The sequence below is a fragment of the Heliangelus exortis genome, chromosome W (genome assembly GCF_036169615.1).
Source record: "Heliangelus exortis chromosome W, bHelExo1.hap1, whole genome shotgun sequence".
NCBI classification, from domain to species: domain Eukaryota; kingdom Metazoa; phylum Chordata; class Aves; order Apodiformes; family Trochilidae; genus Heliangelus; species Heliangelus exortis.
Window position 1 is genome coordinate 13779025 of NC_092453.1, and position 16155 is coordinate 13795179.

The 16155-nt window shown below is 52.6% G+C and overlaps 1 protein-coding gene across 3 annotated transcripts in view; it reads left to right on the forward strand.

Moving 5' to 3' along the window:
* Positions 1-4685, forward strand: part of WDR7 (WD repeat domain 7) — an 82118-nt gene extending 77433 nt beyond the window's left edge. For all 3 annotated transcript variants that reach the window (XM_071729809.1, XM_071729808.1, XM_071729807.1), the window contains 2 exons: positions 953-1057; positions 3395-4685. In XM_071729809.1, coding sequence (XP_071585910.1) covers positions 953-1057; positions 3395-3598 — 309 coding nt within the window. In that variant the 3' untranslated portion in view covers positions 3599-4685. The remainder of the gene's footprint in view (positions 1-952; positions 1058-3394) is intronic.
* The last annotated feature ends 11470 nt before the right edge of the window (positions 4686-16155 follow it).

Genomic DNA, 16155 nt, shown 5'->3' on the forward strand with positions numbered 1-16155 from the left:
CAGAGAGAGGTTTGGGGTTCTGCTGGAGTTCACTCACCTTTCCCATGACAAAGAAATGGATTTACAATGGGCTCTCAATACCTAAGGCAGATTTTTGGTGCAGTGTGTCAGTCAGAGGACGTGCTCAGCTTCTCAGGGACTCAGTGATGGGTCCAGGAGCATTAATTTTATTTTTGCAGCCTAATTGTATTCATCAAATATTACGATTCAAAGCTGCCACAGAGCCTCTCAATGCAGAAGGCTTGTGTGTCTTGTCAAAAAAACCACTTCCCAATGCCAGCCCTGGTGCTGTAGCTCTTTGGCCCATTGACATTAAATATTGTCAGGGATTGTCAGGAGCTCAGAGTCCCAGATTTGGGTTTATGACAGGATTTAATTGCACTCTTCTGGCTGAATGAAGGCTGGGCAGGAGGGGTGCCAGGGGCAGCTGTGCATGCTGTGTTGGGTCAGTTCTGCTCCCTGGGTGGGGAATGTAAGTATGGAAGAGCAATATTTCTGGTCTCTGGTGGGCTGGAGAGGGTTCTCTCAGTGACACAGGTTTGTGTTTACACAGAGGTGAGCTGTAAATGATGATTTAATTTTGTGTTTTGGTATTTCAGACTGAGCAGCATGTCTTAAGTGCCACCTGGTGAGATTCTGCATTATTTCGAGTTGTCCAGAAGTATCCAAGTGCCCTGAGGGAAAGGGGTGCTGTGTGCTGAGCACAGGTCCCTGTGTGTGTGTGACATGGCAGGGATGTGACATGGGGTGTGTGACAGCAGCATGTGCCACCCTCCAACCTCTGGCAGGGAGTCCTGCCCAGGGACAGCCCCAAAACCCCTGCTGGAATAACAGAAACTGCAGGGGAAACGAAGAGGCATTCCCACACTGTATTTACTTTGTGGTAATAACCATAACGTGGCAATATTTTGGTAATAACCACGGCAATAACCTTCCTCTTGTCTCTCCCCAGACCATCCATGGCCACAAGGGCCCCATCACAGCTGTGGCGTTTGCCCCCGACGGTCGGTACCTCGCCACCTACTCCAACTCTGACAGCCACCTCTGCTTCTGGCAGGTAAGGCTGCTCCCCTGGGGATCCTCACCTCCTTCAGGAAGGGAGCAATGACACCAGGGGTGTCCCGGGGGTGAGGACAGAAGCTAGAAGCCCAGCACAGAGTTTTGTGGGGTTTTGCCGCTCTTCCCACCCCTTCCTCTTCCAGCAGCAGTGTCACTGGACCACAGGGATTTTCCTGGCGTTCTTTCTATAGAGCTGGCTTGCTTGCAGCAAGCCCTGGGTGGCCTCACTCCTGGGCAATCAAAGAACCTTTTCCAGTACTGAATTCTGATGTCTGAGTGCCACACTGCTGTACCAGCTCCATGGCACACACCTCAAAAGTGCCCTGGGCAAACCCAGAGCCAAGCAGGACACCTCAAGCTCTAATTCTGCAGCACCTCTCCATGCCTGTTCCCTTCCCACCAGGGGGGAGTTTTCTTTTCTAACTCCTGCAGCCCCATTGGTTTCAACAGGGTGAGCTTCAGGAATTTGTCTGCTTTTTATTTTTTGGAAGCTTGGTGAGAAGTGTGGGGCCAAATGCTGTCTGCCAGCACCCCCTGTCCCTCTGCCCACGGGTGGCAGCTGGGGGCTCAGGAGCTGTCCTCTGCTTCCATGATTGTGCTGGAAGTGGGAAAGCTGAGACAGAAACAGGATAAAGAGGGTCTGGAACACCAGGAGAAACTGAGAGTCAGGCACCATTTTGTGGAGCAGCTAGAGGTTTATTCTCATAAACATGTGAGCAATCTTTTTCTTTGTAACATCATGCTGGTAGGAATATTTTCTGCCTGAGCAGGCTTTTTTTAATTTCCTTTGAATATCTTTAGACTTAAAAATGTGTAATTTGGAAGCAACTGCTCTGATCAAGCAATGTGTGGTCTCAGAATCCCTGAGCTTTGCAGCAGCCAGGCTGTAGAGAGATATAAAGGGGATGCCCATAAGTACCCCTGGTGCTCCATGACACCCTTCCCCAGCTTGCTGTGTCACTCAGCACTTCTACAGGTGCCATAAAAATTACTAAATTATTATCTGTCCCTGTACCACGTGCTTTCTGAAACAGTAAATGAGAGCAGCTGGAATCCTCATCCATCAGTTATGCTTAGTCAATTGAAGCACCCAGGGAAAATCTGGAAACAATTGGGCCAGATCTGTTAGAACTGGAAGGGGAAAAAAAGTTTTAAATTGTGGTCTGCCTGGCTGCTCCAGGTGTATAAATGTTCCCAGCGAGGTGGCTTTTACATCAAGAGTTAAATATACCTACACATTTAGTTTTAAAATGTGACCTCGTGCACTAGTGATTTTTCCCTTCTGTGTTCTGTTTGGCACTATTATTAATGCAGGAAAATCAGTAACATTAGTCATCTTAAAAGGGTTATTACTCAAGATGATTTAAATTGTGAAAATGTCAGTGGTGCTTGCATGCTCCCTGCTAGAGATGCCATGATTTACACTCTCTGACACCGCTCTGCTGCCGAGAAGAGCCAGGAAAAAGTAATGGCTCAGGCTCTGGACTGATCAGAATTCAGGACATGGCATCAGCAATAACACCTTAAATGTCCCCAGGTTTGCCAAGGTTTCCCGGGGCACATCCGAGCTGGGAGGCAGCTGGCCAGGAGCTGGGGGACACCCTGGGGCTTGCAGGGGGAGAGGGGCTGGAGAGCTCCCCAAGGGGGGTTTTGTGTCTCTGGCTCTGTTAGATCAGGGGATGTCGAAGGGAAAACCGTGGAGCTTGACAAGATGCATCAGCAGTCACTGGTCTGCTTTCCAGAGCAGAGCTCAACAGAGCTGTGCTGAGCAGCCATGCAGCTCCCAGGCAAGCAGAAAAGCTTCAGGCTCTTGTGGGTCCTTTCTCTTCCTGGAGAGTGGCAGCTGCTCCTTATTCAGCACATCTTCAGCTCTTGGGGGGTTGTGGCTTTCATAGAATCACTGAATGGTTTGGGTTGGAAGGGGCCTTAAAGACCATCGAGTTCCAACCCCCAATATTTTCACAATATTCTAGTTTAAATATAATCTCACTAATATTTTGTGGGGCTTTTTCCTTGAATTCTGGTGGTGTGTGCTGATGCTTTTCCTGCCTTCCTAAATCCCCCAGGCAGTGCAGTAAGATCTGCCCTCCCAGTTCACCCCCTCTTCCAGTGGGCATTACCACTGGAAGCAGTACCCCCCAGTACTGGAGTTACCCCCCAGCAGTACCTTAGTGAATTTATTATTTATAGATGTTTTCCCCCATTCAGACCATGTCCGGGTTGAGCCCGGTTCGAGACAGCCCCGGTGCCGGGCTGCCTGCGAGAGGGTCCCGGGTGGGTGCTGGGGGCGGTGGGTGCTGGGGGCAGCGTGGGTGACCCGTGGGTGTCCCCGCAGATGAACACCTCTCTCCTGGGGAGCATCGGCATGCTCAACTCCGCCCCCCAGCTCCGATGCGTCAGAACCTACCAGGTACCGCCGGTCCAGCCCGCCTCGCCGGGCTCCCACACCGCCCTGCGCCTGGCCCGCCTCATCTGGACCTCCAACCGGAACCTCATCCTCATGGCTCACGACGGCAAGGAGCACCGCTTCGTGGTTTAGGGTACAGCCCCGAGCTGCTCCCGGCCCTCCCGGCCCCTTCCCCGGACACGGGGCTGGCGCTGCCCTGCGGGAGGAACGCGCGGGGACGGGATGCGGCGGGGAACTGGGAGCACTGGGAGCGCTGGGATGGCGCTGAGCTCACGCAGCCCTCGTCGCACCCCTCGTTCCTTCGGAGGCTCTCGCGGTGTCCCGGTGTTTTCCCAAAAGCCTGGTGTTTACATGGACTTTCTCCTGGTGACCACTGAATGCCGGGGGGCAGCGGGCCCCAAGCACGGGGGGTCCTGGGCTCGCTGCCCCGAGGGGGGGGATTGAGTCTCGGGATGTCCCGACCCAGAGGGGAGGTTTCCTCCTGGTTTTCAAGAGCCTGGGAAGTGCTGCTGTTGCCCAGTCACTGTTTGCTGTAGTCTGGAAGAAAGAATAGTCCTCGTGTACATAATGAAAAAAAAAAAAAATAATCCTCATTAAGATGGAATAGCAAACTTGATAAAAGGAGTATTTATATATAAAGGTGGGATTTTCTGCTATCATTGCAGGTATTCATTGAAAAAAAAAAAAAAAAAATTAAAAGACCAAAAGGTTTTTCTTCCTAAAGCTGCTCCCATTTGTGCCAGGCCGTGCCCCCACGCCGTGCCAGCCTGTGCTCAGGTCACAGCCCAGGGATAGACACAGTGTCACAAGTGGCATCAGTGGGAGTGAATGTGGCTGGAAAAATGGTGCAGAGCATGTAGGAGGTAAGTTGTTCAGATGGGTGTGTTGGAACATTTTCTTCAGTAGGAATATTCCTGTGTAACATTAGCTGTGACTGTGTTTCTCTCTTCTTACATATCTAATTTTGTGAAATATTTAATAGTGTGAAAGTATGCTGGTTTATGTTCACAGTAAAGGAAAAAAATCTATAAAATATTATTTTATTTAAACATATTGATGTATATGTTTGTATAGCTTTTTCTTTGCCGTTTTTGCCTGAGAAGCTCACAGAACCAAGGTGGCTGTCTTTACATGATAAAGTAAAAATGGTACTTAGAGAATCCTCCCTCCCCCCAAAAAGGAATAAATTAATTTTAAAAATGGCTTCTAAACATAAAAAGCATTGATTTATTTTATTTTTTTTAGGTGGTCTTTGTAGTGCACTGTACATGGAAAGTGAGATTTGCAGTCCAGAAGCTACATATCTTTTTGCTGTTTAAAAATAACCCTAGGACCCAGTAAAAAGCAAGAAATTGAGACCATTAGGGATGTTGAGCACCAGCTGCCATGAAGTTTGGTCTTTTCTCTGGCCATGGGGATGTAGTGTGCATAGTGGAGAACTCTGTGCTAGGACCAGGGTCTCTTCTCAGTGAACTGCTGCATGTCCATCGTGTTTGTGTGGCTACATCTGTAACCTTGGAGGGGCAAAAAGAAATTTTAGAGGAGAGAGAGCTCACGGGGACTGTTCTGGGCAGCTCAGGGCCTGTGGTTTGTGCTGAGGGACCCTGGGAGCCTCCTCCTCCTCCTCCTCCTCCTGTCCCAGCCAGGTCTCGCCAGCCCCCGGCTGCCTGCGGTGTGTACGAAGCTTCCTGGTGTAAATATGCTTGTGAAATAAACCCCACCTGGACTGGTGGAGAGGCTCAGCTGGTGTCGTGGTGTCAGCCTGGGGGTGTGTAAATGATTTCCTGGTCACAGATCGAGGGGCCCTGCCAGCTGAGGCCCCTTCACCACCTAAGGAATTTCTTCTCCAGTTCTCCAGGCGTGAGTGAGCGGCCATCCGGGGGTGTGGGGAAGGGGCTTCAGGTGGGAGAGGGCTGAGGATAAAGTTCTCTTTGCTCCCCAGACCACCTATCCAGGGAATATTCACCTTCCAGAATACCTGTGCCTGGGGGATGCTCTTTCCTTGTCCCCTGCTTCGCATTCTCCTGAAGTACTCGGAGCAAAGGAAACACTGAGATTGTTCTGCAGTGGCGTGGAGGGTGGCCACGTGTGGTTGCTGTGGTTTTGGGGTGGAATCTGCCACATCCCCCATGTCCTGTGCTGCGGGTGGGTCAGACAGGACCGTCCCAGCCTTCAGAAGTGCAAACCCAGTGAGAGGCTGTGGTCTGGGGTGCAGGGATGTGCTGGAGGGGCCGGGTGGGCTGCGGGGCAGCAGGCAGCACCCGGCCAACCCTCACCTCACCTCTCCCCTCCTCGGCTGACAGGCAGAGCTGAGCCTTGAAAAATCAATACTTGGGAGCCAGGAGGGAAATATTTCCAACCTCTAACTAGAGAATGTATTTTGACAAGGCCAAGATAATCCAGGCTGCACAGGAGAAGGAGAAAAGAAGACTCATTTTTAAAGCTTGACACTTCAAGGTGTTTTTGTGCAATGGTTTAGAGAGAGCATCAATACCTCCAAATACCAAAGGTCAAAAAGAAAAGCCAGAAGAATTTCAGAAATTAGATGGTTTTGCTGTTTACTTTGCAAAATATACACTGTTTGATTTGTGTAGAGATGGTCAAGTGCAAGTGAGCTCAGTGCTCACCACTGTCTCCTCATTTAATAGAAATGAAAATATACTAAAGCCTGGATTATACCTTAAGCAATTTACCTATAAAAAGTATGTGCCCATTTCCTGCTATAAATCTGCATTCCAGGACATTAATTGTTTTTGATTTGGCGTGATTGCATTTTGATGCAAAAAGATCAATATTTTCTTCATTTATGCAGCATCATTTTTTGGTAATTGAACGTCTGGCTGTGGCCCCAGGTACCACGCGCCGTGGTCGGAAGCGTCTCTGCCCCTTCTCCCCCTCCCCAGCCCGAGGTTTCTCTGTCCCCAGGTTCCTGGGGGTGAGGTGGGTCTGGGGGAGCTGGGGCAGGGAGGGGGCTGCTCATGGGGTGCCAAGGGCGAGGAGGGGCTGGGGAAGGAGGAGGAGATGGATGGAGGGAGGAGGAGGAGGAGGTGGAGGAAGGGGTGTGTGGGATCCATGGGGAGCTGCTCCCTGCCCCAGGTGACGGAGCCATCCTGGAGAAGGGGACTGAGAGATGGAGCCTTGGACCTCCTTCACTGTGTGTGTGTGATCATCTGTGAGCTGTCACCCCAGGGTCTGCCTGAACTGGTGCTGTGGAGATTGTCTGCTTGTTAATTACCCTTCTTTGGAGCAAGGTAAGGGAAAGGAGAGCTCGCTGCAGGTATGTAGAGAAACAACTCTAAAAAATTGTACCAGGCACCTCCAATTTGCTGCTTTCAGGGACAGAGCACACAAAGGGACATCTCCCTTGCTGTCCCACCCCACAGCTCCTCACCTGGGGTGGGGTGGGACAGGTCCTGCCAGGCTCTGCTGTGTTCCTGGTCCTGTGGAGCAGGAGCTGGTGTGGAGCAGCTCATCCCCCCCAGCCCAGCCAGGTCACACGGGGAGCGTGGGGTGGGTAGTGGGTGTCCTAAGTGTCCTGAGCTGCCAGCTGTGCCTAAAGCCAGAGCCCTGTGGGAAGGCAGAGCACTGAGGTCAGAGCAGACTCCATCAGACGTATTGACTGAAGAGCAGGATGCTGCTGCTGGGCACAGCCTCTTGCCAACCAACCATCAGCATCCTCCCAGCTGGCTCAGAACTCCATCCACAGGCAGCCTCCAGCCTGATGTGCAGGGCTGGGTATCACCAGGGAAGGAGTTCTGCCTCCCCCTCCTTCCCTCCCAGGTAGAGGAGGCAGAAGTGATGGCCAGGTTTGGGGTCCCGGGCTCTGTGGGTCTGCAAACTGCAGTCCAGGGGTTTCCAGAAGTGAGGAACCTGTGGGACATCACCCGTGAGGAACTCCAGAGCATCTCCATTTGCACAGGGAACCTTTCAGCTCTTCCTGGCTTCCAGCACTTGCAGGAAGAGCACAGACCCAGTAAGGTCCATGGTGCTGTGGTTCCGTGCCAACCTTCCCTGGCATCACCTGCCACGGGGAGCCCAGGAGGGTGCACCCAGCACCCATCAGGGATGGGGCTCAGCAGGGCTGCCAGGGAGCTGAGGAGAAAGGAGAACAAACACAGGGCTGGCTTCCAGCAGACACCAAAACTTTCCCAGCAATCACACTTCAGTCTGAGCAAAACCTATCAGTAAAAAAATCTGCATCAGAGCCTCCACTGTGAGAAATTGACACTTGATGGCAATAGTTGCCTGGAGTGCTCTTTGAACAGGAGGGCTCCTGGGGAACTTCCTTCTCTCTCTGATGTCTGAAAATTAAAAATTAATCCTGTATGAAAAATTAAAAGGTGAAACTTTCTGCTGCAGCAGCATAGCTTTTTGAATGTTGATTTTGTTTTTAAAGTGAAGGCTGAATGGCATCTCCAGGAAGATCACTGTTGGTTGTTACATTTAGAATATGTGATTTTAATTGATTTTTGTAAATTGGAAAGCTATTTGCAAAGGACTGGAGTAGCTAAAAATGGAGGGCAGGGGAGTTAGATGTTTATTTACTGAAGTAGCTGACTTTAAACAGGCATTTACTCAGTCTCACAAAGCTACTCCCATTTTGCAATACAGAAAACTTATGTTTTCACCATAAAAATTGCAGTGGAATCTGCACATTGTGCGAGTTTAAATTCGCTTTTTTCTTGAAAAAAACAAAACCCAAACCCAACCCCCCCCTTTTCTGACCCAAAGGGGAGAACTTCCCATCTCAGCTGCTGGGAGTCTCTTTGGAATGACCCAGGGTCATTCACCTGGGTGGGATAAGGCTGGGGACAGGACTGACAGGGTGCCCCAGGACCCCTTCCTGAGCCCACGGGGACCTGGCCCAGTGTCAGGGCATTTACATCCCCAGCATGCCAGGTGCTGGCTTGGTGTGGTCTGTCCCTGCCCCTGGTGACAGGAGTGTCACCCGTGCCCACCAGCTGTCCCCCTGCCAGGCAGGAGCCACTCGGCAAGGCAAAACCCACTGGTTTCTGATTGAAGGCCAGAGAAGTTATTAGAGATGGTTGCAGATTTTCACCTTGTTTGCTGTTTAGCCAGAAAGTGGATTAAAATCCCTTTTGGAGCAGTCCCAGGTTATTTTGCAGGAACAAATGCAGCTCTGGCTCCCCCGGCTGCCGCCTGCCCAGCGCCAGGAGCAGGAGGATGGGAACAGGGGGATGGGAACAAGGGGATGGGAGCAGGAGGATGGGAATAGGAGGATGGGAACAGGGGGATGGGATCAGGAGGATGGGAACAGGGGGATGGGAACAAGGGGATGGAGCAGGAGGATGGGAGTAGGAGGATGGGAATAGGAGGATGGGAACAGGGGGATGGGATCAGGAGGATGGGAACAGGAGGATGGGAACAAGGGGATGGAGCAGGAGGATGGGAATAGGAGGATGGGAACAGGGGGATGGGATCAGGAGGATGGGAGCAGGCAGATGGGAGCAGGAGGATGGGAACAGGAGGATAATAGGAGGATGGGACCAGGAGGATGGGATGAGGAGCAGCCCTGGGAGGCAGTGCCTGTTGGAGAGGGAGCAGAAGGACAGGAGAAGCTTGGGGCTGAGCAGGAGCCCTCAGAGCCAGCCCAGAGGCTGCCAAGCCTGAATCCCAGTGCATCCACCCAGACACACTGAGCCATCTCCCCAGGCTTTTAAAGCAGAGTAATGGGTTTTTTATGGGAGTGGAGGGTGAGGGCTCCTGTCAGCCCTGCCAAAATCCTCAGGGCAGGCAAAGCCCTCCCAGCCAAGGGTTGTTTTTTTCTGGAGAAGGCTGCTCTGGGTGGTTGGGACACTCAGGGTCACCCTGGCAGAGCCCTCACCCTTGGTGTGATGCTCAGGGCTGGGACATGGGACCCCTGGGCATCCTGTTGTGGGGAGGACACTGCCCCAGCAGCCTTTAATCATGGTTATTTTAAAAGAGTGAAGCAGACCAGAGCAGAGATTAGAAGCCAACCTGACACAAAACCAATCAGAGTTATCAGCAAACCATTAAATTGGTTCCAGAAATAAAACTGGGCAGGGAGGGAGGGAGGGGAGATGCAGGAGCCTCCCTGCCGCTACCTTTCCCATCCTCCTGCTGGAGCCTGGGAACCCCCAGCCCCTTCCCACCTTTCCCCAGTGCAGGAGCAACATCCCTGTCCCACCTCCAAGCTCTGGGCTGGCAGCAGGATGGGCCCTGGGGACCAGGGGGGTGTCAGAGGGAGCAGGGAGATGAGTTCCCATCGAGTGCATTGGCTTGGAAAATGGGGAAAGTTTAGGGTCAGGCACAGAGCTTCCCGGGGGAACGCCCAGCGGGGGCTGCAGCCAAGGCCACCGTGATTGCTCGTTTCAGTGTCAATTTTCTGTACTTTTCAGGGGGCTGCAGACATCCACCTGCTCACCAAGTGCTGCCTGGCAGGGAGGATTTTCCCTTCCCTGGCTGCGGGGTAACCAGCAAAGCCTGCAGGACCCTCCCCAGGGAGAAGGGCTGTGTCCCAGCTGGGGTCAGCAGCAGCACATCCCACCAGCTGCAGGTACGTGGACCAGAACCCTGGTGTGCTGGTCCTGTTTCCCTCCTGGGGGTGCATTTCCCACAGAGCAGATGCTTCCTGCCCAGCAATTCCTCTTCACAGGTCAGGCTCAAGTGTTGCTGCCTTCCCAAGGATAGAGGGGATTTGGGAGGAGTGTAGATGGGATGCAGGAGCCACAAGCTTCTCTGTCCCATCAGAGTCCTGGGTGATGATTCTGTCTGGGAGGCAGCGAGGGCTCTGGCTCCATCCCTGCCCATCACCCTGGGGTCAGACCTGCAGCACCCCAGGAACCCCTTTACTGAGATTTCAGGTGGATGCTCTGCTCCCAGGAGGATGCAGGGGAAAAGGTAAGGGAGACAAACCAGATCCGCTCCATCTTTGGTTATTTTAAAGGAGGTCAGCCTGAAATGTGCATGGTTTCCCAGCTTTCTTCCTGGGGTTTTCTTACTAGGGGTTTTAGAGGCATTCATCAAGGGCTGTTTTAGCACAGCCACACACCCCAAAACCCCAGGCAGGGGCTGTGGGGCTGCAGGACTCAGCAGTGCCCACCAGGCTCCCAGTCACCTGCTTCCAGCTTTTATTTTTAAGAGCTCCTCTCATCAGGCAGGGAACAGCAGAGCTTCCCTGGCTGGTGCTTCCCAGGATTTCTGGCAGGATTGTTTACCAGGCCAGGGCCCTGCCTTCACCCCATCCCACGGGGTCCTGAAGGTCACAGGTTTCAGGTCAGAGGTCCGGGGCACAAGGGATTAAAAGAGATTAAATATCTTCTTCTCCAAAACTGGAGGTTTGGATAATAAATTGCTCCCTAAACACGGAAAGCTTTCTGGGATTGCCCCCCATGTATGCCAGACTCGTTCTCCTGCCCTCTCTGTTTCTCTCTGCAGGATGTTAACATTTTGCCTCTTTTTGTAAAACACGGCCAGCAGTATTCAGAGCAGGGGCTGGCTCTAAAAAAGTAAAAATTTTGCTAGTTATGTCTATGTGACTTTCCAGGTAAATCAATCCTATGCTGAAAATTAAGAATTCCTACAGGTTCTGTCCAAAGCAGCAGCAGAGCAGCTCCCTGTGAAGTGGGGTAGGAGGGCAGCAGGGGATAAGGGGATGCTCCCAGGGGAGGGCAGGGACAGGATCCAGTTTGGGATGCTGGGCACTGCAGGGAAGGTGAGCTGCCAGACAAAAGGTGGCTGCAGAAGATCTCAAGATAAATATGATGCAGCACGGCTCAAATTCCCTGGTCCCCTTTCTCCACCTCCCAGAGGAAGGCAACATTTGGATAAGAGATGGGTTTATCTCCCAAGCTCATTTTAGGGGCTTCCCCTTTCTGTGCTGCCCTCCAAAGTTGGGGAGGGAGATGGAGGAGGGCAGGGGGAGGGAGCAGGCAGGGAGATGAGCTGGATGCAGGCAGGGAGATGAGCTGGATGCAGGCAGGGAGATGAGCTGGATGCAGGCAGGGAGATGAGCTGGATGCAGGCAGGGGGATGAGCTGGATGCAGGCAGGGGGATGAGCTGGATGCAGTCAGGGGGATGAGCTGGATGCAGGCAGGGGGATGAGCTGGATGCAGGCAGGGGGATGAGCTGGATGCAGGCAGAGCAAGTTCCACCCCTGGGAGCCCCCCTGGCTTCGCCTCCGAGCATCTTGTCCAACTCTGCTAAGGATTTAAACACGCCTTGGAATTAATCTGCTGGATAAAAACCTTTTCTTCACAGTCTTTCATTACTCACTCACCCTTCCCATATTTCCTGGTAGGAAAATGGATTTTTAAACCTGTCAGATGCGGTTTTGTGGGATTCATTTTGTGCCTTTTCTGGCTGTTCTGATGCAGTGCCAGGGAGGAGGGAGACAATTAACTGGTGTTTTAAAAGGGCTGAGCTCTCCTTGTTGTGCTGAGCAGGGAGACGGGGATTATGGAACTCTTGGAGGTGTTTTGGGTAGCAAAGAGAGATTTTTATTTGGAGATATCAAGTTTCCCTGTCGGGCAGGGGATTGATGGGGCTGATAACACAGGTCCTGGTCTCATGCCAAAGAGGTAGCTGCAAAACCTGGGCCCAAATTAGGGGAAACAAACAAAAAAACCATCAGAGCACCCTGCAGTGAAACTGGTGTCCCAAAGCTGGGCTGGATTTTCCATCCAGAAGGATTCCCCAGCTCTGTACACACATCCACAGGTGTGAGAGGAGCAGGCTGCAGGATGCAGTCTGGGAGCAGGATGCAGTCTAGTTGTGGGGTCACTAAGACACAGCAAAGCCCAGGTCCAGGTTGAGGGAGCATCTCCAGGCAAGAAGTGGCTCCCGGTATCCCTTAGGGGCTGAGGTGGGGATGAATGCAGGGGTTAGGAGAGGAAAAACTTCCAGGAAAAGCAGCACCGGAGCCCCCAGGGAGGGATGGGATGGGGTGGGAGGGAAGGGAATCTGTCACTCCCTAACAAACTGGGAGCAATTAGTGGCTGCCACTGATGGGAAGATGGTGGCACTGACACCATGCCAAGCTGGCACCGTGCCAAGCAGCTGTAATTTGTCAGGAGTGGGAAAACATCCCCTGGGCAAGCTGCTGGTGGAGCCAGTGGGTCCCAGGGAGAGCAGAGGGACCGAGTGGATCCCAGGGGGTAGGGAGAGGGATGAATGGATCCCAGGGAGTGGGGAGAGGGATGAACAGGGGTCTGGGACCAGGCTGGGTTCTGCTGCAGGTCACCCCTGGCTGAGCTGCTTTCCTTCACTTTCCAGTTTAGAGCAGGAGGTGGAATCCAGGATTATTTTTAACAGCCCCTGGAGGAAGGGTGGGTGGTGTGGCTTGACTACTGCATGGTGAAGGCATCAAAAATGAGAGTTTTAACCTAATTATGGTCCTTCTGGCACAGCTTGATTAACTAACACGTGTTCCTGCCTGCTTCCTGCTGCAGGTGGCAGAGGGATCTGAATCCCAGGCAGGAGCACTCCAAATTTACCAGGGAACTGGTGGTTATTTGTGGGGCTTTGCTCACCTCACTGGTGCAGCCTGGGAGGATGTTCTTGCCAGGACCCTGAGGAAGCAGAACCAAAAGGGTTGAATTTGGTCAGATCTGCCCCTGTCTGATGATGGAAAGCTCAGAAGTTTTCTGACACAACCCAAGGTTCAAAAACAATTAAGGAAGATTTCTCTTTAAATCTATACACATCTTGAATTGTAAATTGGCACCTGAGCATCCCCTCCCTCTGCTGGGATGTCACTGTCCCTCCATGGACATCTCCAGGACTGGGAAGGGCTCTGGAGCTGCTCTGGGAGGGAAGCAGGAGATGGCTGTGCTCGTTTTCCATGGAGAGAAATCTCTACAGGCACGGTGACATTTTTAGGGCACACTATTTTTGTCTTATGAGTGGGCTGGAGAAATCAGAGTGGCTTTCAAGAAATGAAAGCACCTTATTTATTCTGGGAAAATAGCTCCTGCTGGTTAACCTCGAGCTTTTCCACAATGTCTCCCCTGACAGAGAGTTGATCCCACAAGATGGAAGGTTAAAAGGATGGGGTTAGGGGGGAAGGTTGGGCTTGTTGCTGTGCAGGGCCGGGATGCTGAAGGTGGCAACGTTTGGGAGTGCTGGAAAGTGGTTACCCTGAGGAAAAACCAACCCAGTGCTGGAGCTCAGGGGCAAACGTGGCACCACAGCAAGAGGAGCTGTAAAAATACGTCCTGCAACTACCTGGGGATTTAGATGGACAAGTGAATACAGGCAGAAGGGCAGAAGGCAGGAAATAAGTTACCCCAGACTTCTCCTTGTACTTCATATGCTCCAGAGTTTGCAAAATTTCTCCTGTGCACTGATTTTTTTAATTATTATTATTTTACTTTTTAATGCATGAAATTCCACGAAATTGATGACAAATCCAGGCAGTGAGAAGCAGCTAGGATGGGACCTCTCTGGGGGCATCAGTAGGGCGAGGAGAACTGAGCTCTGCCAGCCTCCTCGCCACGCAAAACAACTGCAGCGTGGAGAGGCTCCCAGACTTTCTTGTTCTTTTTTCTTTTCTCTATTTTTTTTTTTTCAGTGGGGATAATAATAACAGTGTCAAGGACACCATTCAAGTTGATGCCTGGAGAGCTATTCAGTATAGACCTATTTACGGCCATTATAAAATGCCTGTGGATAGTTCAACGACCGATTTTCAAGAGTCTTTTTCTACCTTTTGAAGGATCAGGAAAATCTATCAAACCGGAGAAATTAAGCTATTTTTCTTCGGGGGAAGAGAAACGGAGCAGGGAGCTTCTCACATTAAAATGCTGCCGTAGATTCCCCATGAATGAAAAATTGGCCTGCATAGTAATGAGCCTGGAGACGGATTTTTGAGCAGCTTAAACCCAAACCCACTCCTCACAGCTGCTGTGGAAGCAGCACGGGGGGTCTGAGGTGCTCTGCCCCTCTTTGCTGGGGGGCTGGCAGTGGGATGCACTGATCCTGCTGCCTGTCCCTGCAGGCAGGGAGCAGGCAGGGAGCAGGGGATGGATGCAGGCAGGGAGCAGGCAGTGCTCAAAAGATGCAGGCAGGGAGCAGGTAGTGTTGAAGGGATGGATGCAGGGAGCAGGCAGGGAGCAGGGGATGGATGCAGGGAGCAGGCAGGGAGCAGGGGATGGATGCAGGCAGGGATCAGGGGATGCAGACAAGGAGCAGGGGATGCAGGCAGGGAGCAGGCAGTGCTCAAAAGATGCAGGCAGGGAGCAGGGAATGGATGCAGGCAGGGATCAGGCAGTGCTCAGGGGATGCAGGCAGGCGTGTGCTGGCCTTCGAAGGGGCATCAAACACAGAGCCCCCTGGCTCTAACAGGGGTTGTCTGCAATGCTGCTAGGAAGCATTTTGCTGCAGGAACCCGTGGGGTGTGAGCAGTGCCTGGTAGTGACTCCCACAGTCCCCACTGGTGGATGTGCTGAACAAACAGTGCTCAGAGGGGCTCCTGTCACCGTATTCCTATCAACCACTTGCCCTCCTGCCATCCCCAAGCCATAAACACAAGTCTGTTTTCTTTTCCAGTGCCTCAAGATGCATTTAACTGAGCAGGGAAGACATTTCTGTTTTCCCCCTAGAAGCTGGCAGCTGCCCCTCTGCAGGCAGAGCATCACCCTGGGCAGGGGCTGTGCCCACCCGGGGGTCCCGGGGACAGGGAGCAGGGGGGGGCTTTGGGCAGTCACCAGAGGACACGTTGTTCTTTTTAATTTTTACAGCACACCTGTATGTACAGCACACACACACGGGAACACATCGTGCTCATTTCTTCTGCTGAAAATCTGATTCATTTTTTTGTTTCCCTTTTCAGGCCCTGGTCCTGCTGTCCCCCCCATGTCTCCTTCCCTCCCCAGCCCCACCTTACATGGCAGGTTTCCCCTTTTTTTGTGCTTCCTGAGAGGTAGCAATCGATTGTGTCTCGTACAAATCAACAGCCCCTACGATGTGGGTATGAATAAATAATGACATTTGGATGAGGGGGATTTGGATCTGCCACATGCTCCGTGGGTAAAATTCTTTACTTTAAACATTAGCCTCTGCATGTGCCTCTTCTGCAGTTTATTTTCTGCTGCGGAGGATATTGCTTCCCGTTAGACTCTGTCTAGCAAACCTTTCCAAGGCATTCCTGTGGGACGAGAACTTGGATGGTGAATTTCCACCGCTGACATCAGGCTGTAAGTGCTCCAGGACCTGCTGAGGGGGTGGGTTTGTTGTCCTGCTGCAGCGGGGGGTCCAGGGGGTGGATTTCACACCACAGCCCCGATGGGTGGGCAGCAGGGAGGCCGAGCTGAGCCTGGTGCTGGTCCCAGGGGAAAAACCTTTGGTGTGAGGGTGCTGAGCCCCCGTTCCAGGATTCCCAGAGAAGCTGCGGCTGCCCCATCCCTGGCAGGGTCTCAGCCCAGGTTGGATGGGGCTGGTGGGAGGTGACCCTGCCCATGGAAAGGGGTTGGGACTGGAGGAGCTTTGAGGTCCCTCCCAACCCATTCCATGACTCTACAAAAGACCTCTGCCCAACAGCTGGAGAAACTGAGGCACGGGGCAGGGTCCCCACTTGCCTGGGGGCCAGAGTCCCTCACCCTGCCCCGGGTTCCCGGGAGGATGCTGGGGTGGGCAGGGGGTGCTCTGGGGGTCCTGGTCGGGTCGGGTTTGGGTCCCCGGGGGCAGCATCTGTCGGGTCCCGTGGGAA